This window comes from Labrus mixtus, chromosome 20 (assembly GCF_963584025.1).
Source record: "Labrus mixtus chromosome 20, fLabMix1.1, whole genome shotgun sequence".
Lineage (NCBI taxonomy): Eukaryota > Metazoa > Chordata > Actinopteri > Labriformes > Labridae > Labrus > Labrus mixtus.
The window spans coordinates 6464905-6491373 of NC_083631.1; the positions used below are offsets into that span (position 1 = coordinate 6464905).

Here is a 26469-nt window from a genome sequence, read left to right on the forward strand (position 1 = left end):
ACAGAGAAGTAATTTAACTAACTGTGGTTAAGTGAGCTTCCCCACACAGAATGCATGTTAAGCAACATATCGAGCTTAATCATCATTAAAGTGTTTGATATTAAATTTACAGGTTCTCTCGAATACACTATTATAATAAAAAGCACTTTAACGAAGTAAAACAAACTTATTTTTAACGTTTTTCAGAGGAACAGCTTCTGGGTCTCACCTCGTCACACGTCCGCAGTGTCCCCAGCAGAGGGCGCTCACGTTACACGTAAAATACCAGTGCCAGGTTAAAGCTTATAAGATTTTATAAACAGTATTATAAACCAAATATTTAACTTACACGATACGGTATGTGTCATTATGCTTGATTCACAACACGATTTGATCACACATTTTTTAGGATTATCTAATCGTCATAAAGACATGTTAAAGTCAATTTATGAATAAATGTGATTCTTTTAAATTAGAATTCTCTTACGATAAAAACGATTTTTCTTAACTTATTGTAATTTATAAATGTATTTTTTTAATTTTTTGAGGTTGTATTGGTACTAATGAATTATTTTTAAAAAAAACCTGTTGTTTCTTTATAAAAAAGTGACAGAGATTATATATTACTAAAATACCTTTTTGAAACTTTAGTTTTAGATCAAATTATTTGAAGATGTATCCTTAATCAAAATAAATACATGAATAGCACAAAAAGAGTTGCAGCCTGTTTCTGACTGAAGCACAGAAAGATTTTAAGATAGAGGAAGAGGAAGTTAGATGACTTGGGGGCGGATGCATCTGGCTGTAGACATTTTTCCTGATGTGTTTGTGGATGATCTTTGACAAACATTTGCTGTTCGGATTTGTTATTTGTGTCTTTTAATGTCTAATCATGTATTTTTGTGAAACTCTGTTCATTGTGCTGCTGCCTGTCTTGGCCAGGACTCTCTTGAAAAATGTATTTTTTAATCTCAATGAGTTTCTTTCCTGGTTAAATAAAGGTTAAATAAAAAAAGATATCGGATTTTCTTTATGCGTGACCTAATTTAAGTGGTCATTTGTGTTTTTGAAAATAACAAAAGGCTCTTACATGTTTATCATCAGCCCAAATCCTTCAAACCCCTCCTGAGTCTGCACGTTGTCATCTCTGGCTCTACACATGTGAATGTTATTAGTTTGTTTTGGTGTCTTGAGCTTTGCAGCGTGGGATAGTTGTAAAAGCTGCATCATGTCTGTTGTATTTATGTAGTCAGTCCATCTGTCTCCTGCAATATTTGCGCACTGTTTCCGTCTCCTACACATTCCAAAACAAAACAAAATCACATGCTCCCTCCATGTCTGCGTGTCTCTTGTTTCAGACAAACAAGAGAAGCCTAAAGCTGTTAGCGCCCTCTGCTAGTTTAAAAAACGAGTTGTAATATTTTCCTTATTGTCTGTGTTTACAGAAGTCACTTTAACCAACAGTGCGGAGACCCTGCAGGAGATCTCAACTCAGGAGCAGTCTTATTTGAGTGGCAAAGCTATGTACAAAACAGTTTTGTTCAGATGGGCTTCAGGATAAAAGAGGAGCAGGAGGAACGTGTGGTCGACAGTGACACACGGGAGGTGTTTTTTCCTTCTCCTGCAGCTGTGAAAAAGGAACGAGATCTGTCAGAGACCCAACCTTTAGTGGAAGAAGAGTCTAATATGAGTAATGATCAGGTCCGAGCCTCCTCTAAGGATTTTGAAGGAAGATGCTGCATCCAGATTGACTTTGGGGTGGAAGAACATGCAGATGAAAGTGAGACAAATTAGGTTGTTTTACCTCTTGTTGAAGCTGTGAAATGGGGACGAAATCAACAAGGGGCAAAAGTTTGCGATGAAATGCAACCGGTTTCTTCAGACGGCTCTGAGAGTGAGAGCGATGAGAGTGATGAGGAATGGGTTAACAGGAAAGGAACACAGAAAAAGACAAAGAGAGGAAATTATTTTGCCAAGTGTAAAAAGGACTGTCATGTTTGTCCTTCTTGTGGAAAGAGTTTCAGGTTCATCCATCACTTCAGAAAGCACATCAAAACTCACACCAAGCCTAGTGACTCTCAAATGGAGCTTCTTAGTCGTTTGCAGAACGCACACGCAAACAAAGTAGTTTGTGATGTTTGCAACAAGATGTTTACCGCAACCGCTGGTCTGCAAATATATTTAAAGTCGCACACAAGGATGAAGGACTTTCGATGTCAAGACTGTGGTAAAAGCTTTGTCCAAAAAGAGCATCTGAATGTGCACATGAGGACCCACTCAGGGGAGAGGCGGTATGAGTGTGATGTCTGCGGGCGACGCTTTTACACACGGGGTCATCTCAAATCACATGAAGAACGTTTCAGGGGAAGAAAGCTCTGCTCATGTGATGTCTGTGGTAAACGTTTTTGCCAGAGGGCGCAGTTAACGGAACATAAAAAATCACACCTACCAGGAAACATGGAGTAACCTTCATGAAGTTTTTAAAACCTTTTACATTTCTTATGATTTCCACCAAAGACCAGTTAAGAGAATACAGCTGTCTGAATGTGTTGAACCTTGATGTCTTTAAATGAAGATTGTGACTTCAAGATGACTACAAACAGGTTCATCCAATAAAGACAAACATATGCTAAACTGTGGCGCTATCATGTTTCATTGGCAACAAAAGGTGTTCCACAGGAATCCATGTTTGGTCCACTTCCTTTTTCATCTTTATATACATATTGGGTGTTTTTGGACCAAACCGTTCTGGTGACTTTTTTGAAGAGGAACTTTCCACTCGGGGAGTTCCCTGAGAATTAAACACCACAGGGACTTGTTTTGGTCTGCATTCACACCACCACGGTACCTACTCTGAAGCAGGTTCTAGGAACTAAAATAAAAACTCAGATCTAGATCCATAAAAATGCACATTTTACTGACACATTATATATATATATATATGTATATATATATATACATACAGTACAGACCAAAAGTTTGGACACACCTTCTCATTCAAAGAGTTTTCTTTATTTTCATGACTATGAAAATTGTAGATTCACACTGAAGGCATCAAAACTATGAATTAACACATGTGGAATTATATACTTAACAAAAAAGTGTGAAACAACTGAAAATATGTCTTATATTCTAGGTTCTTCAAAGTAGCCACCTTTTGCTTTGATTACTGCTTTGCACACTCTTGGCATTCTCTTGATGAGCTTCAAGAGGTAGTCACCTGAAATGGTCTTCCAACAGTCTTGAAGGAGTTCCCAGAGATGCTTAGCACTTGTTGGCCCTTTTGCCTTCACTCTGCGGTCCAGCTCACCCCAAACCATCTCGATTGGGTTCAGGTCCGGTGACTGTGGAGGCCAGGTCATCTGGCGCAGCACCCCATCACTCTCCTTCTTGGTCAAATAGCCCTTACACAGCCTGGAGGTGTGTTTGGGGTCATTGTCCTGTTGAAAAATAAATGATGGTCCAACTAAACGCAAACCGGATGGAATAGCATGCCGCTGCAAGATGCTGTGGTAGCCATGCTGGTTCAGTATGCCTTCAATTTTGAATAAATCCCCAACAGTGTCACCAGCAAAGCACCCCCAAACCATCACACCTCCTCCTCCATGCTTCACGGTGGGAACCAGGCATGTAGAGTCCATCCGTTCACCTTTTCTGCGTCGCACAAAGACACGGTGGTTGGAACCAAAGATCTCAAATTTGGACTCATCAGACCAAAGCACAGATTTCCACTGGTCTAATGTCCATTCCTTGTGTTCTTTAGCCCAAACAAGTCTCTTCTGCTTGTTGCCTGTCCTTAGCAGTGGTTTCCTAGCAGCTATTCTACCATGAAGGCCTGATTCACACGGTCTCCTCTTAACAGTTGTTCTAGAGATGTGTCTGCTGCTAGAACTCTGTGTGGCATTGACCTGGTCTCTAATCTGAGCTGCTGTTAACCTGCGATTTCTGAGGCTGGTGACTCGGATGAACTTATCCTCCGCAGCAGAGGTGACTCTTGGTCTTCCTTTCCTGGGGCGGTCCTCATGTGAGCCAGTTTCTTTGTAGCGTTTGATGGTTTTTGCGACTGCACTTGGGGACACTTTCAAAGTTTCCCCAATTTTTCGGACTGACTGACCTTCATTTCTTAAAGTAATGATGGCCACTCGTTTTTCTTTACTTAGCTGCTTTTTTCTTGCCATAATACAAATTCTAACAGTCTATTCAGTGGGACTATCAGCTGTGTATCCACCTGACTTCTGCACAACACAACTGATGGTCCCAACCCCATTTATAAGGCAAGAAATCCCACTTATTGAACCTGACAGGGCACACCTGTGAAGTGAAAACCATTTCAGGTGACTACCTCTTGAAGCTCATCAAGAGAATGCAGAGTGTGTGCAAAGCAGTAATCAGAGCAAAAGGTGGCTACTTTGAAGAAACTAGAATATAAGGCGTATTTTCAGTTGTTTTACACTTTTTTGTTAAGTATATATTTCCACATGTGTTAATTCATAGTTTTGATGCCTTCAGTGTGAATCTACAATGTCAATAGTCATGAAAAGAAAGGACACTCATTGAATGAGAAGGTGTGTCCAAACTTTTGGTCTGTACTGTATATATATATATAAGCACTGTGGAGTCAAAAGGTATCATGTCAGAATTAGTGAACTCATTTGATTTATAGTTATCTTCGTTAACCCTTAAAAGTTTTTGATTTTGTGTATTTGTATTTTGTGCTTGTTTGGTGGTTAATTGTTGGCAGTGTCTTTGGTACACATCAGAATATTTCACTGCTCTTTTCCCCTGGATAAAAACAAAAAAAAAGATCATCCCTTTAATTGTTTTGCCCTTGCTGGAGGTGCTCCTATCTCTGGAACAAAACACAACCCCTTAAAATCAGTTCACTACATTTGAACATTTCAGTCATTTGACCAGCAGGTGGCAGCAGATACACACCTACAGTTCTTTAGAAGGTCACAGGTGTCTGTAACATCAGCCAAAACCTCTACTTCCTCTATTCTGTCTACTGTTACCTCTTTGTCTTGTCAACATGCATCTGTATTGATATAACTGAGTCTCTGGTTGGCCAACATTTGCTGGCTGATTATTGGACAAAGGGCCCTGAGAACAAACACTTCATCAGCCCCCAAAGTGCAAGACGAGTTATTTTGTGTCTGATTGTGGTCATTTTCATATCGTAGTAGTCTTGATTGTCTTTGTGTTCGTTTAATGTTCTTGTGTTGGTTTTTTTAGCCATTTTTCTATTTGTTTTTATGCGACTAATTGTACTTGTGTCATATCTTTGGTTTCTGTCTGCATATTTTCTTTCTCTTGGACGTGGATGTGTTGCACGTAGTTGTAGATATTTTGTTCCCTTTTGCATTTGTCTTCAATCTCTTTAGACATTTTGTTTATCTATGTTGTTGTTTTGTGTCTCTCCTAAAACACAGTGACTTTAAGAAATGGCTCTGGTAATAGGCGGCCCCTGATCCTTTGGGCCCCTGGACTTATTCTCAGGAGGGCCTGTTAAACTATCAGTCAATAAGGAGATAACTGGTTTAAACATGCAACAACATAACATAGTAATTATCTGTAGCAACATAACAGGATCATATTTAAGCTTCTGTAAATCCAGACGTTTAAATCAGTCCATAAAATGCAGTTCAGTATGCAGTGAAATGTCAGATCATGCAGGGTGAATGTTTCTGCTGCTCCGCTGCAAACACTTCTGATGCTTCTGTTTAAAAATAATTTGGAGGGAGCAATAATGCATGCACAGTATAAACCCTGTACATCCTTTTTAGAGCTACAGCAACAGGTCTCCTCAGTTCCCAAAGACTCGCAGTGTTGTTGTTTTTAAAGGAGAAGCAGCAGGGAGGTAAACCTGAGCATGTCCCAACTTTTTAAAAACCTTTTTTAAGGCATCAAATTAAAAATTACACATTATTTTCCAAAAGCAATGACATTTCTTAGTGTCAACATTTGATATATTGTCTTTGTGCTACTTTTATGTTGCAAATCAACACTTCCTGTTTTTATTTACATTTCACTCAGCCCGCCAAGTTTTTGGAAAGCGGGCTGTGATCTAAACCAAAAAGCATTATTTTTATCTGTGTGCCACCTCTTAATATTTGACTTCTAATCGCGTAAAATTATTCACCCTAAACGACATCGATGGCTTATTTTTCCCTCAATAAAAGGTTGATGGGGTGCAGATGGCCTAGTGTGCAGTCCTCCAAGTGGGCGGCCCAGGTTCAAATCCAACCTGTGGCTCCTTTCCCGCATGTCATTCCCTACTCTCTTTCCTACTCCATCAACTGTCCAAAAAAAAAGGCAAAAATATATTTTTAAAAGAAGAAATGATGTCCCAAAATGAGATAAAACAAGACGTGAATTTCTACGCAACATCCTTGCGCATTAACAGATCCCAAAACTCAAATGCCCTTTTTAAATCGATGTATTTTAAACAAGGATTATGTATTTTGAGCGATAACTCTGGCATGAATAATTTTTTCCAGGTCGTGCAATTACATAAGTCTGCGTCCATGACTGCGGTGTCAGAGTTGAGCTCAGTGTGTGTGTGTGTGTGTGTGTGTGTGTGTGTGTGTGTGTGTGTGTGTGTGTGTGTGTGTGTGTGTGTGTGTGTGTGTGTGTGTGTGTGTGTGTGTGTGTGTGTGTTTTGACGCTGCAGAGAGCACAGAGGAGGAGCCGCTCCGTCAACTGTTGGCCTCTACAGCCTAATCTGGATTAGGGACCGGTCCAGTCTGCGGCGGTGGCCAGGAGGACGCCAATAATCACATTATTCTGCTTTGAGTTGACGCCTCATGAAGAGGGAGCAATAATACAAGCGAGGACACGCGTCGCGAAGTCCCCGACGCGTTTTGAATTAAAGGTAACCTGTCTGTTTTGGATGCAATCTTTTGAAAGGAGTTGTGGATGAATCTCTCTGGTTTTCCGTCAATCTGAGCAAAGTTGGATGAATGATTGTTGGCTGCCTGCGGCTGGTGCAGCACAGCGCACTCTGCAGCATACAGACGGAGCACTGCAGCCTGACAGAGAGTCTGAAGAGCATTTCTGCACAAAGCTCCGCCGCGGATTTCACAGGAGCAGCTGGACAAACATGCGAGAATTAGGTGAGCAAACGCCTGATTTGTGCACCTTCATAGTTTTAGGACAGAGAATGCTTAAAACGGACCATGTGGTGATGGATTTGGCATCTGCTTAATTCCACTTCCTACTGTCAAGCATAAAAAAAAAAAGTTTGAATGGACAAAGATGTTTGGTGCCTGAGTGATAGTCAGCCTCTTTTGGTACAGCAGATATAGTCTTAGAGCACGAAGTAAAGCTCTAGAAACACTGATCAGTCACACAGTCCTGTGCCAAATGTGTCAGGGTCAGACGGTAGTTCGAGGACAGGACAGAAGCACAGACATGTCCTAAAATGAATGTGCAGCCTCTCTTTGAGAGTGATGCACGGCTACATGGACAGTCACATAATCTCACAGTCACAACTGGGATTTAAAAAAAATAATAATGATTTCAGGAATAAAGCAAATATTCTGCTGACTTTCTATCCCCATGTGGTCGTTAAAAAGGGATAAAGAGGCCAAACGGAGGGCAGAGAGGATTCAATCTCGTGGAGACATCATGGATAAAAATGGGATTTTCTGCTGGTCACGTCATTTCTTTCTCTTTTTTTTTTAATCCTCGTTGATAAACCCCTTGACTGTACCTGTTCCATCATAAGCACATGCACAAGTTTGGTATTGCTCCCCACGAACAAACAGAAAGTATATTCTGCACGTAGACAGTAGGGCTGGGCGATATGGACCCAAAATCACATCTCTGTGTTTTTTAGATTGAAGGCTCCATACATGATACAACAACTCGATATTTTGTCGTTAAGACATAACAAACAAAAAAGAAAATTCAAAATCAAGTCCTTATGGATTATATGTCACACAGACACTTTCATTAACAGCCAGCTGCACAATGTCAACATGTGCATGAAAAATAACATTCAAATAATCTAACCGTTTGTTAAAAAAAAAACATTACTATTTGATAGAAATGTTCCTTAAATAAAAATAAGATGAATAAAAAATGTTCCTTGCCTCTTGCTTGAAATTAAATAGCTATATCTTAAACATTAATATACTGCCCAGCCCTAGACAGACAGATAAACGTGGCTTTGTTGTTTGTTTGCTTACTAACCTTTGATTGAAAATAGAGCAATACATTACAAGAAAATGCTCAATTCGTGCAGGATTAAAAACATGTTTCCTCCGCCATTATTACAAACTATCAGGGCTTTCATATTGAGCCAGTGTGAATAAATCTAAACTGTCAGAAACTACAGACATCATTAAAGATATATAAAATTTTGAACCCTTTGTTTGTTTTAAAACTGACTTCTTTTAGTCTGTTGCAAAGTGAAATGCTGAACAATCTTCTACTCCAGTTTGTTTTTATCATAGAAGAAGAATATTTTTGAGTTTTTATCCTAGATTTGAATAAAACAAGTCATCTAAAGACGTCACCTCTGACAGAGCGAAACCTATTCTCTCTTGATGTATTTAGGAAAACAATCATCAAACTAACAGATAATGAAATGTAACTTGAGCTGCAGCTCTAAATCGACCTTTTTTCCCATTGAAAAGTCAAAGACTGTTTCTCCCCTGCTTGCCCACACTGGTGACAGAAACATCTTTATTACAGAGCCAGCTATGTGTCATCAAAGACTTCTTACATGTTTCTCCCTCATTAACAGGAACTATACTTAGAAGTTGCTCCACCACTGATAATTAAATCGCTGAATCTGTTTCACTTTCGCCCCCCCCATGGGATGAACCAAAATCGAGGGTTTGAGGCAGAGTTCCTCCGTTAGTTTTTCTTTCTTCCTGCTCCTGCAGAATTTCATCCGTAGTAGTCCTGAGCTGCAAAATCCCTGCTGACTCTGTAGCCCGCGGGGCTGCAAAGGTTTCCCTCTCTATGTCAGCAAGAATCGATTCAGATCGACTCAGGAGCAGAATTTGATTGGGGTAATGCAGGGCTGACTGGAGGGGGGGGGGGGGGGGAGCAGGAGCAGCACTTTTACTTAATTAAATAAATCTGACAAACAGCAGGTTGGTGCTGAAATGTTTATCTTTCTAAATGAACCGTGTGCAGAGGAGGGAAGAGATAATGGAGGAGCCGACGGGAAAGTGACATTCTTTGACCAATATGGTAACTAAATGTGCAGCCAAATATCTGACCTGGACCAGATGAAACCAGTTCCTCAAAACTGGTTTCATCTGGTCCAGGTCAGATATTTGTCATATTAAAGACAATCGTTAAACACATCTCATGGGTCTCACTTATGTAAGAGTTCCTGCTGCAGCTTAAACATGTTCAAATTGTGTCCCCTAAAGGATAGTCATATTAAGTTATGATGATGCTGTTGCTTTCTGTTGAATTTAGATTGAAACATGAACTGTGTCTGCACCGTGAACATGGAGATTAAACCCGTCCTCCACAGCCTTCATTTGTATTTTAACTTATCGTGGTTACATGCCTTGTGCCAAATTTTCAAATGCTTAATTCCCCTACAATATTTCAAAGCCAAACAAAAAAGGTTGAAAAAGTCAGACAATTTATGAATGTTTTGTAAATGTGAGCAAATCTCCCGTCAGGACGTCGGTATGACGTACCACCCTAAACAGCTTCGTCCCAGCAGCCATCAGTGAGATGAACAAGATGTAATGCAGAAGCAATTTTGAGTATATTTATTGATCTCTGCACTTTCTATCTTGTCTTTAGTTTTCTTGTTTTTACTTATGGCTCATTTCTACCTCGCTTTTACTCACCATGTTTTATTGATCGATGGTATAGTCTTATTTTTACGTTGTTTTTGTTTATTTTTGGGCCGTAGAGGTCGGACAGTGGATAGAGTCAAAAATCAGGGAGAGAGAGAGAGAGAGAGTGGAGAATGACATGCAGGAATAGAGCCACAGGTTGAATTTGAACCCAGGCCGCCCGCCTGGAAGACCAAAGTCTGGTCGGCAGATAAAGTGCAGAAGTTGTGATCACAGATTACAATCCAATCCAGAGAGAGACACACTGATTGCCCATTCATCAGATTGAATTCATCTGCCAAGTGTCTTAGTTTCCTGTCGTGAAAGCCTCTTAAATACAGAGGATCACAGTTAATCCACTATCTGTCTGGGTCGGATCGAGAGGTTGACTCTGTGATTTTGGCTGCATGATACTTGTCAGTGATTTTTGCCTGTAAAAAAAAAAAAAGATGTAAAGAATTTGTTTTGGACGCATGTGACTCCACAAACACTGATATCTAGAGCTAAATAACGGCACATGTTCTCTAGTTTCTCTTGAGTCACAGAGTGAGTTTACGGTCGAGGAGTTTTGAATCCCTGAATCATCATCTGGGGAAATCTGATTTAAGATCTGAGTACAGATGAGTGAAAGTCTCACACATCTACAAGCAAGATAAAATACGCAGAAATAGAAATAAAAACACAACAGAAAGACAAGTGAGGAAGAAAAAATGTGTCAAGACACAAACAACCTAAAAGGACACAGGCTCATGATTTTGATCCTTGCCTTTCATGTGGGATTAGCTCTGGAATTAAAGTCTCTGTCTAAACGACTCCGTATGATGATTCCAAAAACACTTCATGTAAAATGACAGCACACACACACACATAGAGTGAAACACACTATTTCAATCCCTGTATCCTTCCTTGCAGAGGAATAAGTAAAAGGGACAAAGCTGAAAGTACAGGGGGGGAGATTAGAAAGAAAGGTGAGGAGGTGAAAGGGCAGAGAACATTTTTAAAAAGGGGAGAGAAGGGAGCAGCGAGGACGGGAATCTGAAGGTCAGTGCTGCAGAGAAGCAGCAGGGAAGCGAAATGTTAAATGTTGAGCCGTCATTCAGGGTGAAAACGTTGCCATGGGTTTGTTGAAGCAGTTCAAGTCACTGATTTCATTTATAGTTTCAATTTGTATTCGTTTTGAAAGGCTTGGTATAGGGCATCTTATTTTTGTTTCCAGGGTACCATGGCGGCAGACTCCAGTCAATAAATCGAGTGGCTATAAACAAATAAAATCATCATCATAAAAACATCCCACAAGCAGCCCCTTGTGGGCTTTCCTCCTGAATGTTGATTAATCCACTAACAGTACACAAGATGCTGTTGATAAAATACTTTCCATTTTTCTCTCCCACTTTCAAGGTTCCAACATGAAGCTAACCGAGGTGGATATTATGAATCTTCAGGTGTCACGCTCCAAGTCTTCTGGAATGGCTGCTCTGTTGGGTTGACCACATTTTTCACAGTTTCTTCCAGCCAGCATGGAGGAGAGCAAGCTCATCTTCAGCCTGGACCGCCGTGATGAAGGTCCCATCGTGGCCTTTTCCAAAGATAAACCACGGGGCGCGGAGAGCCAACCCAACCTCACTCTGGATATGGAGTTAGACCTGAGCCAAGGCCAACGCGCCCACTCGCCGTTCCTGCGTCACTCCCCCTCATCCCCGGGCTCTCTCGCCGATCTCTCTGGAGAACTTCCCATCTCCAGCACCCTCGTCAAGTCCTCCTCCACTGACCTGGAGCCGAGCGAGAGCGGGTCCGTACGTAGCAAACCTCTGCTCAGCTTGGTCAAGTCCCTGAGCACGGAGATTTCCCGCCGGGTCGAGCCAGAGGTCAACCTATCCAAGTCGGACTCCAAACTGCATTTGCAACCCCGGAAGCAGTTTAGTCATCCTAGAATCCCTGAGGCCAAGCCTGATGCGGGAGGACAGAATGAGGACAGCAACTGGGAATCTTCACCTGGCAGCATGCCTCCTGTGGAACCCCGGGGAAGCTCGCTGATCGCAGAGCTGGAGGACACTCGCAGGAAGTTTTCCGAGGCCATGCTGGATCCTCTTAGCATGCTGAGTAAGATCATGGGGGACGAAAGCTCCGGCAGCCCAAAGCATGGAAGGGCAGGAGACTCACAGTCCCAGCAAGGCAGCTGTGGGCGAGACGGAGGGAGTGACAATGTAGAGCTTAAGTGTCGGAGAAGAACTGAAAGTGTGTGTGACTCGCCCCTGAGACGACTCCAACAGGGCTCGTTAATAAAATCCTCTGGATCCCCAGAACACCACACACACAGCAAAGACAGCACGTTGGAAATTCACACTTATGGGGACGTGATCCAGGTGGTGGAGCTGCAGAACGGATCCAAAGGGACTCATCATAAAGCGTACACCCGGTCCAGAGTCTCATTTCCGGTCCCTCCACTCCCTTTCCACTGGCTCCTCCCCGTGGGTCTTTTAGCTTATGGTTTCTTCGTGTTGCCCCTGCCCTCCTATGTGACAGGTCTGTCTATTGGGATTGTATGTGGCTTCATGTTGGGCCTGGTGGTGGTTTACATGTTTGCCCCTCGACGCTCATCTGCCAGAAGAGACAAGGGCTCTCGACTGAGCAAACATCTGAACATGGATCCACTGAATGGAGAGCTCGCAGATCAAGAGTTCTTAGAGGTAAATACAGAATGTGAAGAGAAACAGTACACTGACATGACGACATTTCGTCCTTCGACCTCAACGTTTATCAAAACCTTTATTCCACCGTTAGATCCGTACAGGCATAAATGCACACACTGATCCACAAATATGTAAATAGATCCACACATATATTCAAGGATGTACCAAACTGTACTGAACCAAGCGGTCCGGTTTGGTTCAGTACAGTTTGGACATAAGTTGCAAACAACAGAAACAGCTTTGAAATTACTCTCTTCAAATCCACAAGTTATTTAAACATGGTGTGTTTTGTGATTGTCCTTTATTACCACTGTTGCACAGGAAGTGACCATTCCTTCGACCAATCAACGGACTGCAGTGTGTCTAGCTTCAACCTTTAGGGTGGGATCGGTATGCTTGGCACCATTTTCCATCCCCAGCCCCGTTTCCATCAAGCGGTCCGGTTCAGTTCGGTACGGTACGGTACGATAGCCATTTATTGGCATTTCCACCGTCAGAAGTTGGCAATGGTACCAAAATAAGGGATCCGTACCGTCCTACTTTTTTGTTACCCTTCTTTTGGGGTGCCAAGGGTACCAATCCGACCTTAAAGGGTCCCTTTTTTTACTGTGTCCCTGTTCTTCTTGAACGTTTAACTTAATAAATAGCTGGCTACACTGTGTTGGGCTGCTATGATGTCACACTATTACATAGCCGAGGCGGCTATCTCCATCTGGCTCCTAACCCTAACCCTTACATTTGTGGATCTATAAATGCATTTTTTTTAGATCTATTATTATTTATATTATTATTTAAGAATTTGCAAACAGTTTTGCAACAATATTAGCTCCATAGACGTGGTACTGATTTTAAAAGATCACTGGTTTAAAAGCATCGTGTTTCATTCATTTTCCTCCCAAACATAAGTGCACAGCTTTAAGACAGGCCCATCAATACTACTGGAAAAAAGGGTTGGATACATTTCTTTTTTTCATTGGTTAAGCCAATCCACAAGTTGCCTTTGCTCTGGGTTCAACAACATATTACTGGTTTGTAAAGTTGGATGTCAACCAACTAGGTAAGTGTTTTTGAGTCATGGTGTGATGCTTTAGAGAGCACTAAAGATACCGTTATGATTAATGCGTTATGGGTTCATTTTGACTATAAATACTACAACCATAGGGAAAGCAGGTTAAGCAAAGAGAGCAGGTTAATATGAAAAAAGTTCTCTCAGAGCTCCTCTTGACAGTTATGCTGAGAGATTCAAACTGGTCCTCTGGCTCGATAAACGCCGAGTGAGCAGGTTGAAATAAGTATACGAGGATGGAGGAGTTGGTCACAGCGGGCTCTCCCACAGTGTTAAATGAGACAGATGTATTCTGCAATGTCTCGTGTTTCCCCTCCTGCTGAGCTGCAGTTTGCACCTCTCACTCTGATATTTTATCTGCCTGAGTAGAGATTCTGTAAACATCAAGTTTAATACCCTGAAAACCGCCTTAATGCAGCTTTACACATGAGCACATTCTAAAGGAATATGTGATTTATACCCTCTTTTTTTCTGTCTCCAGGGCTGGATGAATGAAACACACAGCTACGACCCTGAGTCGTTTCACCCGTCCGTGCTCCATTCTGTATTCGTCGCCTTGGAGGGACGCCGGCTACGCCTTGCATACCCGCGCGCCCACATCCCCCGGTGGGCGGCGTTTGACGAGACGTCCCACGAGGCTGCGTTTTTGCGAACGCGCACCTACCAGCTGGCGAACTGCAAGGTCAGTGCTTTTGTGGCACAAAAATATTCTCACTTCTAGGTCCCAGGGGGGAGTTGACTTTTTTCGCTCAGAGGGGGAGTAAACAAGAGGCGAGGTGAACTCTCACCTGAACTCTCATCTCTCTGCACCCATATTGTCATCTAACACGGAGGAGAAAGAGCAGAGAAGTGATGATGTGTTGAATGAATTTGACCCGGCTTCTGTCCCAGGTGTATACTGATGCATTCTCTTCCAAAGGGGTAACAGAATAACCTTAACAGACAGGCTAATTGATGGAGGAGGCTTTTATTAATGGGGACTCCCAACTAAGTAGAAATAAAATAGAAAATTAAAAAAAAAAGCTAATTATCATCTTTATATTTTCTTTCTTTTCCAGGTGTCTCTGTTGCCGCCTGGTTTGGCTCGCAAGAGGGTGTGGAATAAGAAATACCCCATCTGCATCACTCTTGCAGAGGGGGAGGTAGGGGAGGAGAGTGTCATCGAGGGACAGGAGGAAGAAGAAAGGGCAGAAAAACACACTCTTCCTGACCACCAGCTTCCTGTCACCCTGTACCTGTTCGGCCGCACAGGAAGGCAGAAGGAGGAGTGGTTCCAACACTTTCTGTCGGCCTCCTGGGCTGGAGCCACGAGAGGTGTGAGCGGGGAGGAGAACGCAGGTAAAGGGAAGGTCTGGAGCTCGGTGATTTGGTGCAAATTCAGCAGAAAGAAATAGTGTCTGCAGACATTTTGTCAATACTTAATTAGCTCTTTGTTGAAAAGTAAAGAGTGTATTCTGTTTATTCTGTAAAGAAGAAAATGTATAGGATTTACCTGATCATAAGGCGGCCCTATGTGGCTAACAGCAACCCACAAATTGACCCAGTAAAGCACATAAAACACCTTAACAAAGGCAAAACAAAGAGATTTAATAAGACAGGAACATAAATAAATAGTTTCAAAAAAGTCATCAAAGGATTAAATCAACAAGACAACCCAGAATCTGAGAGGCACAGCAGTCCGGACTCCAAAAGCCTCCCTCCTCCTGAGGTTAGTGCTGCAGGGCTTTTAATTACTGAGGCTTAGGTGCACCTCATTGAGTAACTTCACCTGAGCAGAGCTGAAGACAACAGATGGGGAGAACGGACAAGCAGCCGTAACAGGCACCAAAATCACCAAAATCTTAAAGCTCCTCTCAGCTGCTTTAAATTCAAACAAGGATATGAATAACCAGGTTTCTCTGTGTGCATGTAAACACCATATCCACAATATGATCAACACCGGGATCCGGCTAATAACCGGTATCCTCAAGATACTCATTGCATAAGCTAATTTGCAATGCCCATCCCTTTAAAATACATAACAATCAGTGACAAATACACAGGAGACAGTAAAAATCAAACTATGTTAAAACAGATACAGGATAGAAAATGTCATATCATTTATTTCTATTCTGTTTTATTTATCCTCTCACACAGAAGCACTCGTAGGAGGAGAAGTTGTAAGAGACAGCACAGAAGAGCTGCACGACTTGCAGGGAGCTTTGAAAACAAGAACACTGCTAGACTACAGCAACTATATGACTCAACTGATCGTAACACAGAGCTGCAACACCATCCCCAGCCCCTGCAACAGCGACAAGGGAAGCCCCACATCGCACAGGAAGGTAAAAAAAAAAACAACACTTTTATTTAGCTTTTTAGATGCAGTATGGATGTCTTTTCATTGTGACCAGATATGAAAGCTTTACCTGTGCTCTAATTACCCTCTGCATGTTGTGCTAATACTCAACATGACTCCCATCGATCAGAGCTGGTCAATATCAGCTGCTGTTTCATTGTTGTGCTTTGTGCTCGGGCCAGCCTTGTGTGGGATGTTGGCTCAGCGAAACACCTCCATGCTTACTTTACTAAATGTCAATGTGCAGAAATGTATGGTATCACCTGCCTGGAAGGATATTAATAGAAAAAGATTGTGGTACATCAGCAGTATACCTAATTAAGCTGCTAACTCAGGCTATTTGCGATTGGCAACCCTCGAAGAGAACATCTGTGCTGATGCTTGGAAGTGGCTGATGCAGAATTTGTACAAAAGTCAGCACAGCAATAGGAAAGATTCAGTTCTGTCAAACCATAATATTTATTTAAAAAAATGTCCGTGCAATGCTTTTAAATGTATTTACTGTACCTTTTAAGATTCACAATGAAGAGCCTGGATGTGGAGGTCAAGCGGGAGATGAGCCCAGTGGAGGTTCAGGGACTGGGGGACGCTCTGCAGAGGGCCAGCCCACCTGGGTGAACTCCCTGGTGGGACGGATCTTCTGGGACTTTCTCCGCGAGAAGTACTGGACGGATCAGGTGGCGCACAAGATCCAGAAGAAGCTCAGCAAGATCAAGGTGAGACGGGATGAGGACGGTGATTTATCTCACTGTCAGTCAGAAACGTATGTAGTCAGGTCAGGAGATGATCTTTTTGGATTGATGCTCCTGTTTGTGCTTTATATATTCACATCCATCTGTGTGTTCCCACCATCATCATAAGTGTCATACAGAGTTATGACATTGCTTTGCAGCAGTGAGCTTACTGCAGGTCACATCTCTGCAAACTGTCACTGGATGACAGGACGGGAACATCACCACTGGTTTGTGCACAAGGTCAAAGGATGGGACGCCAGGCATAACAACACTGCAGCTCTGTTTCCTGTGCATGTATGTGTGTTGGCGTGTGTGTGTGTGTGTGTGTATCTGAGTCTGCTGATAATGCACTCTCCAGTTTCTAAGGCAGGAGGAGAGAGAGAGGAGTGTAGCACTGATGGCACCACAGCGTCTCATTACTCATTTCCTTCTCCTCTCTTCGACACACACCATAGTTTAACCTCTCCTGTCTTGCTTCTCTGTTACACACACACACACACACACACACACACACACACACACCTATCTTTATGTACATTATGTCCTGCATGAACTCAGTGTGTTTACTCACACAAGGTTTGTCTCTCTGTAGTTGCCATATTTCATGAATGATCTGACCCTGGCTGACCTTGACATGGGTACCTGTCTACCTCAAGTCCTCAGCACCTCCAAGCCAACTCTGGACCGCAGAGGTACACCTGTGTGTATTTACACTTGTACATATTTCTTTAGAGAAGTACTCTTTTCTACACATTCCTGCTCTTTTGAGAGTTAGCCATGCTCATAGTATGGCTCTGTTGTCGGTCAGTCCACTTCTACGGACTGAAATGTAACAACAACATTTTGATGGTAGAGTGCAGCAAAGGTAGACACACTCTCAACTTAAATAGAGGTACATATACTTGTGCAAAAAAAGACTCTGGTAAGTAGAGTTACTGATTAAATTTCTTTACTGAATGTAAATGGAAGAAGTACAGGCTCTGAGCGACTGTTTCTGTGGCTTACTGAACAATCAGAGGAAGGTTTTCTGACACAGATTCACCAACTTCCACAGTGCATGGAGAACAAAAATATCTTAAAGCGCTCCAGAAACACTTGTGGATTAAAGAACAACTTTATTAAGACCGGCACATTTCATAATATTAAAAATTACAAGACTACAGGCTGAAATAACTTTAAAACGTTATTGTCCTGCAATAATGCAAAATAATTATAATCTGTAATTCCTCAAGTGCATTTCAGCTATAGAGTGAGAAGCCTGTTTTTAAAATGTAAGAAGTACTAATAAGAACATATACTAGTGTTGAATTTGAGAGAGAAAGGATAAAAAAACTTGCATAAAATACAGATATGTGTCAACTCTATTGAAGCGCAGTAACCCATCATTTGTACTTAAATCCTTCCCATCTCTTAAGGATTGTTGTGACACTTTGGGGACCCCCCCCCCCCCCCCCGACACTTCATCTACTCCCTCCTTTCACAGCTGCTACTTCAGCTTGAGTCTTGTTTTTTTTCTTTTCTTAAATCACTGTAGACAAGGTTTACGCAACAGTCTTAACCGAGTTCTCTTCTCTCAGCCGCATTCCTGCTGTCGGCTCAGCCCATGATCCCATTTGTTTCATTAGAGAGTTTGCCGTCTCCGGCACTAACTTTAAAAGCTCTCCATTGTCTCCTCCCTGGGGGATTAGCAATCCCTTTGACTTGACTTAGCTCAACCGACAATGACATGCCTGAGCTTTCCTGCATTTGTCTCATGTGTTTTCTGGAACATCACCGTTCAAATCCTGCTGGAAAAGGAGATGTCGATTCAGCCTGCTGACCAAACTCTGGCTTTAGATCAAAGTCCCTTTAAGAAACCTAAAGCAACCTGTCTCTCCTCTCCTTTATCCCCAGGCCTGTGGCTGGAGCTGGAGGTGGTGTACACAGGCTGCCTTCAGATGACCCTGGAGACTAAGATGAACCTGTGTAAGCTGGGTAAAGATGGAGATGACGAGGCACACGGTGTACCAGAGACTCAGCAAGTGGGGTTAGGAGGCGTTTCTGATTTGTATTCTTTAACAAATGGAAAATCAAGTTTCTTTTACACTCAGTTAGTTTGCATTGAAGGGAACTCCTGATTTGTCTCCAGCTCTAGGCCCAGGCTGTGTACGCTGGCCGATAGTGATGAAGAGTCGTCCAGCGCAGGCTCTTCTGATGAAGAGGAGGTCCTTCTGTCTGAGGTGCAGGGGTCTCTGGGAGAAAAGAGCCCAGTGGTAACAGCTGAAGGGTAAATAAACATTTTAATTGTAGTTGTCCTCGACGAATACTAAATTAAATTTGGATTCCAGCTCACAAAAATTCACTGCACATGTTTCCCTGAATATGTTCATCTTGTTTATATTATAACATGTGACCTTATAAACTGGTTCCAAGTTTGTAAGAATTGACATCAAGAATATATAAACAAGCCACAATCACTTTGCTCTCAGTTTAGACTCATGACATGGTCCACAGTCTCCTGACTACATTTGTGTCCCTGTCCTCCCCGTTAGGCACACTGGTGGCAGCACAGGTAGGAAGTTCTTAAGATTTGTGGACAAAATAGCAAAGTCCAAGTACTTCCAGAAAGCCACAGAGAACGAGTACATCAAGAAGAAGATAGCTGAGGTGTCCAACATGCCGCTGATCCTCAGCGTCGAGGTCCTGGAGCTCTCTGGCACTCTGGCGGTCAACATCCCGCCTCCTCCTACGGACAGGATATGGTACTAAAGTTTCTGTTTTACTCACTTCACACCACACATTTGAAGGTTTACGTTTTGTCTTTCTCAAGCAGTCTCTCTGTCTCTTCAGGTACAGTTTTCGTGTCCCTCCCAGGTTGGACCTCCATGTGCGTCCCACGCTCGGGGAGAGGGAGGTCACCTTCACGCACGTCACTGAGTGGATCGAGAAGAAACTGCAGTGTGAGTTCCAGGTGAGTCCATCAGTAAAAACATTTCCCTTGCTGCTGAAAACGTTAAAACATTGCACAGTATTTTTGTATCCATATCCAGCCTTACCAATTAGTCCTCGGTCCGCCTGCAGTGACGCAGCCTCTCATCCAGCATGGTTCATTTAAATTGTATTAATGATATAATCATATTAAGCTTGCCCATTTAACTTCAGATGTTCAAGGCTCAGTAAGAGGTTATTCAAAATATAACCTTCAGGGTCTGAGGCCTGACACGAACAGAAAGTGACCGTAGTAGAAGTAGTAGTAGTAGAAGTATATCGCCTCAGAAGTGGGCGTTGCTTGCATAACAACTTTAAGGGCTTATAATTGAATATATCTTGTATTTTAATGTCTTATTTTTGCTCATTGTTGTTGTAATTGCTCTGTTTTAACTCTATAAAGCACCATGAGTTCCTCTATGTATACTTGCCTTGCCTTAATGCTTTCCTTTAACACACATATCATCTGGATTATAATGATTGTTCAATTTTAAATATGCTACTAAATATTCTTTATATGCTGCTTTTTACCTTGTTTTTTCTTTTTATATATTCTATTTCGGCATTTTTCTTTTGTCATGGACCAAAAACACCTTGAGCTAACCTAAAAAGGAACAAATCCAATTTCTGGTTTTTTTTTTCACCCCTTTGAACAATCAACAGAAAGTGTTTGTCATGCCCAACATGGACGATCTGTATCTGCCCCTGATGACATCTGGCCTCGACAACCCAGCTGCATCCCAACAGTCCTCCATCCACTCGTCATCGCACCAGTCCTCCATGGAGTCCCAGGAGTACCTGTCGGAGTAGCCACAGATGGAGCAGGTTGTGATGGAAACAGGTGTCGTGCAGCTATTGCCTTAATCTGTGATGGATTGGGAGGCTGCTGCAGCTGGGTACCCGCTCGCTGGTTTATGTTGCCTGTGCTCAAGGTAACAAGTGCAGGATGGACGCCTCCTGAAGGCAGCACTGCAGAGACCTGGGCGCTGTGAGAGTGGTGCAACAGTGCCCCCTATTGGGAAGATGGTTGAACTGCACCTCCATCAGCGTCAGAACTGATTGCACGCTGGTTTTCTAAAGGGGAACTTTTGATTCTGACATGATTGAAGGTGCCAAACTGAAAAACTGAATTTCTTTCCCCTTGTCAAATTATAATGGAGTTGAAGAACTCTCTTTAAAAAGAATGTATCCATCCATCTCCTTTTTTTTTTTTTTTTTACTAACCCTGTTAATGGCTGAGAGCCTGAACAAACTGGAAACTTAAAAAAAAAAAAAAAACATGAACATGTTTATCTAATCATTGAAGCTTCCCTTGTGCATGTTATTTCTTAACAGTGTCGATATGCTCATGGACTTATCAGTTAATAAAAACCACGATAAAACTGACTGTTTTTGTAATTGTAATTATTTGATTTTAATAGAGAAACAAATGGTTTAATTCAATGCAGTTACATCACATAAACTAATACTAATAAAGTATGAAAAAAAACACAACACATGATGTATTTGCACCCAGTTTTATTATCTTAAAGTCCAAAAATTTGAGATATTCCCTTTTTATTTCAGACCTCTTCAGTCAGAGGCTCTGGCAGTGTTTTCTTTACGTCCTTCTTCAGAGGCCCCTGCAGGTGAACCAGAGGTCAGTGGTTAAGGAGCGCTAAAAAGACTCAGATCAGATCTGTGTGTGCACCAAACTTCCTCCTCACACTCACCATGAATGCCCTCTTCTCCTGGGCAGTCTGGAAGCGGCCGTGGCCAAATTTGGAAGTGGTGTCGATGAATTTAAGCTCGATGGCCTCCTTTGACTTGCGAGACGTGTGCACGAGCAGAGACTAGAGAGAAGGACGCACAAAGATGAACTCTGACTGCACTCTTATGATGTTCTGAAAGCCCTTCTTTAATTATCAATAACATGCTCTATCTGGTCAGCTTTAAGTCAGAAAATATGTGTACTGCGAGCTGTCTTTTGGATCTGAAATTAGACTTTAAAAGTATCACTGTACCTTTCTGAGGGTGAGAACACGTTTCTTAACTCCGACCACGCAGCCTTTCACCATCACAAAGTCATTATTCACCTCACCGTAGTGGGGGAAGCCTCCCTGCAGGGACATGACAGGACAAGAGATGAAAGACAGAGTGTTCACAAGGACATTTTCTATGAAGCCCTTAAAGTACAAAAAATGTAATCAAAAGATATCAACTGTGGTAAAGCACTATGTGGTCTTAACCACCAGCCATTTATCGTCTTCTGCTTTCTGGGGTTTGGTCCCATTGGCATTATGTTGAACAAGGTATGCTTTACACTCCTCTCACCAGCAACGTTTTCTAGCCCCTCCTGGACTTTTCCAAAGAATAAATGGGCCTTAGGACAAACTCAATTCTTCATACATATTCTGTGTCTAACTTACCAGTTGACAAGCCAGTATAAGAGTGGAGAATGTGTCATACAGGTGAGTTTTCACTTTTTATATGTGGACCTCATGGAGAGCATTAGGAGAATTTGCACTACTAGTTTTAAAATCCATTTGTGCCTCTCTTAAAGCTCCTGTAAGGAACTTTTGGTTTGTGTTGATTTGGCGCCCCCTGTAGACAAAGCAGTGCATCATATCTCTTAGCTGATTTTGTGCTGTACATATGGAAAAGTAGGGGCTGCATGGTGGTGCAGTGGTTAGCGCTGTTGTCTCACAGCGAGGAGGTTCCTGGTTCGAATGTGTGAATGTGAGTTTGGCTGGTTGTCTGTCTCTTATATCAGCCCTGTGATTGACTGGCAAACAGTCCAGAGTGTACCTCCCCAATGGCAGTTGGGGTCGGCTCCTGCCCCCTGCAGCTCTGAGCTTTAAGTGCATTTTGTAAAATTCTAGCAGAAAAACAAGAGTACCATGGGAGTGATGGCCTTCTGGGTGGTGTCGTAGATGGTGGAGGCATTGTTCCGGATCACCTTTCCATCCTGGATGTGCACACCTTTACCTATACGATAGATCTGAGGACCATGTAGAGACATTGCATTAATGTAAACCTTCCGACATATACCTCCAGTTTAAGATGAAACGTGTGACTCCATCAACTTGCCTTCTTGTTGAGCTCGGTGCGGTGGTTGTAGCCCTTCTGCCCAGCACGAGCTATAGTGTACGACACACGGGCCGGATGCCAGGCCCCGATACAAGCCACCTTCCTCAGACCTTTGTGAGTCTTCCTCGGAAGCTTCTTTGTGTGCCAGCGGCTTGTCACACCTGTCGACACGAAGGGCCAGACATACGTTTATAACGCAGTATATTTAGTTTACTAGTCATTGGATCAGATTTATTTCCCAAACCTTTAAAGCCGTGTCCCTTGGTGACTCCAATAACGTCGATCATCTCATCCTGGCTGAAGACAGCAGAGACGGGGACCGCCTGCTCCAGACGCTCCTTTGCCCAGTCCACCTTGTCCGAGATGCTCCCCCCATTCAGCTGCACCTCCATGATGTGGGCCTTTTTCTGCTTTAAGGCCAGCATTCGCATCTGAGTGAAGAAGATATGTCAACACGACCACAGTTTTTATTTAATCACAACATTTACACGAGAGGCAATCACATCCAGAAATAGAAAAGCTCAGATAGAGAAGTCCAAAAGCTTAGAAAGCATCTTGCGTTGAACTTACTATGCTAACTAGCACCTGTCCTGTTTATATTTAGATGTACTACTCAGCAAAAGATCATGTTTGAAGTATGCATGATAACACCAGGGGGTCTCCGCAGCCCTGAAATGAAGCACACATTTTGATATTTTTACTTCTTCTGAAGCTAAAACCAGCCCAGAGAAAGAGAACTTGGGTGACAAACATGTTGTTTACTACCACCAACATTAAAGTTCACTTGGCAGCAAGGTTCAAGTATTTTTAAACTGCCATTTGATACGTCACACTGCAGTGCACCCCAGAGCGTCATGGCCTGGAGTCGTTTGGCTCTGTGCTACAGGGAGATCTGGAATTTTACCATTACATGTAGTCAGGTGGGTAAGTTTTACAGCTCTGCTCTTAAGCACGGGTGGACTCAAGACATAAGGAGATATGCAGGGGTTTTCTGCCAAGTATTACACCTGCGGGGTCTCATGAGACACCATTTTTACACTCAGATTGGGATGCTCAAATGCTGTTATGATATTGTGTTTCTTGTCTTAAGTTGTATAAAATAATAAAATCTGACAAATCATGGGGCGCTAATGGCTTAGCGGTTAGTTCTCGCCCCATGTACAAGGGCTGTAGTCCCCAAAGCAGGCGGCCCAGATTCGAGTCCGACCTGTGTCCCCTTTCCCACATTTCATTGCCCACTCTCTCTCTCTCTTGCTGGCTTACCTGAGAGTGAACAATAACCCTGATTACTGAGCAGTATTTCTTCATCGTGGCAAAATCCTTGTCCAGCTGCTTCTTTCCTGTCTCATCCTGCCACTTCTTACTGTACTTGGTGAAGGCCTTCTTCTTGCTCTTGTACCTGAAAAGCAGACAAACCCAATTTAGATATCTGAGTGTACACTGTGTCAGCGCAACAATAACACATGGAAGAAAATGATAGGCTACCCCCCACACACCAGTTTCTATAAAATCTTCGCTTGCACTCGTCACTGAGGTGCTCGGCAAAGATGGTTTTAAGTGATCGCAAACCACGGATAGTTTGAACGTATCCCACGATCCCGACCACCATGATAGGAGGGGTTTCAATGACGGTGACCGCCTCTACTTCCTCTCGCTTTGATTGCTCTGAAACAGAAAAATGGAAACGATTAATCTAGTTTAATTGTATTGATACTTTATACTAATGCTTCCAGAAGCTTAATTAAATCTCAGCACTTCACTGCTGGATACTAACAAGTGAATACATAAGGCCCCTTCACAGTAACCACTTAAACAAATGAGATGAGAATCACTCAGGTTGAAGTAGACACATTCATACATACTGAGGCCAACGCGATGCATCTCCCTCAGCGTGTGCGTCATGCCGGCCTTGTATCCCATGAAGGCAGTGAGGTGGACGGGTTGGCTGGGGTCATCTTTGGGCCAGGTGCGCACCTTGCCTCTGTGCTTCTTGCTCCGCTTGTGGGGCAGGAACCCCATGTGCCCGTGGCGGGGTGCGTGGAATTTGCGGTGAGACTGGAATAAGATCATGAGTCACAATTAATTTCCATTTATTGAAATGAAACAAAAACTGGATTGTTGTCTGTTTACATCCCACATTGTCTCTGCATTTCATACTGCAAGCTTTTTGCACTCCTCAATCATCTTGCACATTCCTGCAAATATACAAATAGATAGTTATTTTTACTTTGCTGGGTTTGTTTATAACATTTGAAGAGGCAGAAATCAAAAACAGCTGACTTGAAGAGGCGGCCACATGCTTAAAATTGAACTGACTTCACTATTATGCCGATTTTGTGTTCAGGTAAATCAAATTACAACTTTTGAAGAATATTTACGTCACAGGATTTGACAAACTGGGACAGATAGTTGAATTAATTTTACATGGCAAGGATCAACTGGTGTTTTTTAGAAAGTAAGTAAGTAAAGTTTTAAAAAGTGAAGTAAGTAAAGTAAAGTGCTTTACATCAACAAATTACAACATACATATAATAAAAACAGGAACAGGTGTGTGGTTCATGGACCAACATTATTAAAATCCTGCTATTCCTGCAATGCTATTTTAATGACAGCTCATATTTTATATATTCTTGTAAAATTCTATAGTTCATTTTATTGAGGTTTTCTAGACACTAAGATTACTGTTGTTTACTTTCTCTGGATACTTATTCTACAACAACTAGTCATTAAAATAGCATTGCAGGAATAGCAGGATTTTAATAATGTTGGTCCATGAACCACACACCTGTTCCTGTTTTTATTATATGTATGTTGTAATTTGTTGATGTAAAGCACTTTACTTTACTTACTTCACTTTTTAAAACTTTACTTACTTACTTTCTAAAAAACACCAGTTGATCCTTGCCATGTAAAATTAATTCAACTATCTGTCCCAGTTTGTCAAATCCTGTGACGTAAATATTCTTCAAAAGTTATAATTTGATTTACCTGAACACAAAATCGGCATAATAGTGAAGTCAGTTCAATTTTAAGCATGTGGCCGCCTCTTCAAGTCAGCTGTTTTTGATTTCTGCCTCTTCAAATGTTATAAACAAACCCAGCAAAGTAAAAATAACTATCTATTTGTATATATTTAGCAAAAAATTACAACAAATGTAATCTCTTGTTACTCTACATATAGAGAACTGCTCTATGTAAGATTATTTCTCACAAAGCCCAGACATGAATCCACCAATGAGTAAACATTTGGCAACAGTGCAAGGGGATAAAAAGTTCCTTTCAACAGGCAGACACCTGGAGCAGAACCACACTCATTGGTGAACAGCCATGTGCTGTGAAAAGCTACAGTGAAAGTTTGATATAAAAGGAGAGATAGACAGATGTAGACAAAAACAGCATCAAATAGACAAAAAGAAAGATTGAGAAACAGACAGCAAAACTCAATCAATGGGAAGCTGTTTAAAAGACAAGTCGCCATTTCTCTAGTACACGTGGTCTCCTCAAAGGCAGCCATTATAAGATCACTTTTCAACATGCTTCATCTTTTCTTAGAGACCAACATTACAGATAAAGTGACACACATAAACATCAAAGAGTTAAACTATTAATAAAATAGTGAATCAATATATCCTTCATAGGAGAGAAAACCCAAAAATAAGAGGAGCACTGACCATGTCTGCTCACTGTCCGATCGCAGGATAGAAAGAGAGCCAGTGCTGAAGTAAGGGTCAGATATAAGATGATACACAGTGTAAGGACTCTAAATTGGTGTTTGGCCCAGTTAAGGAGCCGTATTCACTTTCACACAAGGAGA

At 42.1% G+C, this 26469-nt stretch overlaps 2 protein-coding genes across 3 annotated transcripts; one reads left to right on the forward strand and one right to left on the reverse strand.

Moving 5' to 3' along the window:
* Positions 1-6530: 6530 nt before the first annotated feature.
* Positions 6531-20867, forward strand: LOC132995428 (testis-expressed protein 2-like). Of its 2 annotated transcripts, none has more exons than XM_061065401.1 (12): positions 6531-7091; positions 11190-12478; positions 14029-14229; positions 14606-14885; positions 15684-15871; positions 16401-16601; positions 17212-17311; positions 18513-18645; positions 18748-18885; positions 19151-19360; positions 19449-19569; positions 20250-20867. In XM_061065401.1, exons 2-12 carry the CDS (start codon positions 11309-11311, stop codon positions 20394-20396), a joined length of 2889 nt encoding a protein of 962 aa, XP_060921384.1. In that variant the 5' UTR covers positions 6531-7091; positions 11190-11308; the 3' UTR covers positions 20397-20867. The 2 variants fall into 2 exon arrangements, with proteins under 2 accessions (XP_060921384.1, XP_060921386.1); XM_061065403.1 differs by having other exon boundaries at positions 15687-15871.
* A 217-nt stretch (positions 20868-21084) lies between these two features.
* On the reverse strand, positions 21085-26460 carry LOC132995448 (large ribosomal subunit protein uL3-like). The gene is made up of 10 exons (XM_061065438.1): positions 26327-26460; positions 24518-24710; positions 24152-24320; positions 23919-24054; positions 22900-23086; positions 22656-22816; positions 22465-22566; positions 21590-21685; positions 21299-21418; positions 21085-21208 (listed from the first exon to the last, which is right to left on the reverse strand). Exons 1-10 carry the CDS (start codon positions 26327-26329, stop codon positions 21149-21151), a joined length of 1227 nt encoding a protein of 408 aa, XP_060921421.1. The 5' UTR covers positions 26330-26460; the 3' UTR covers positions 21085-21148.
* Between the last annotated feature and the right edge of the window lie 9 nt (positions 26461-26469).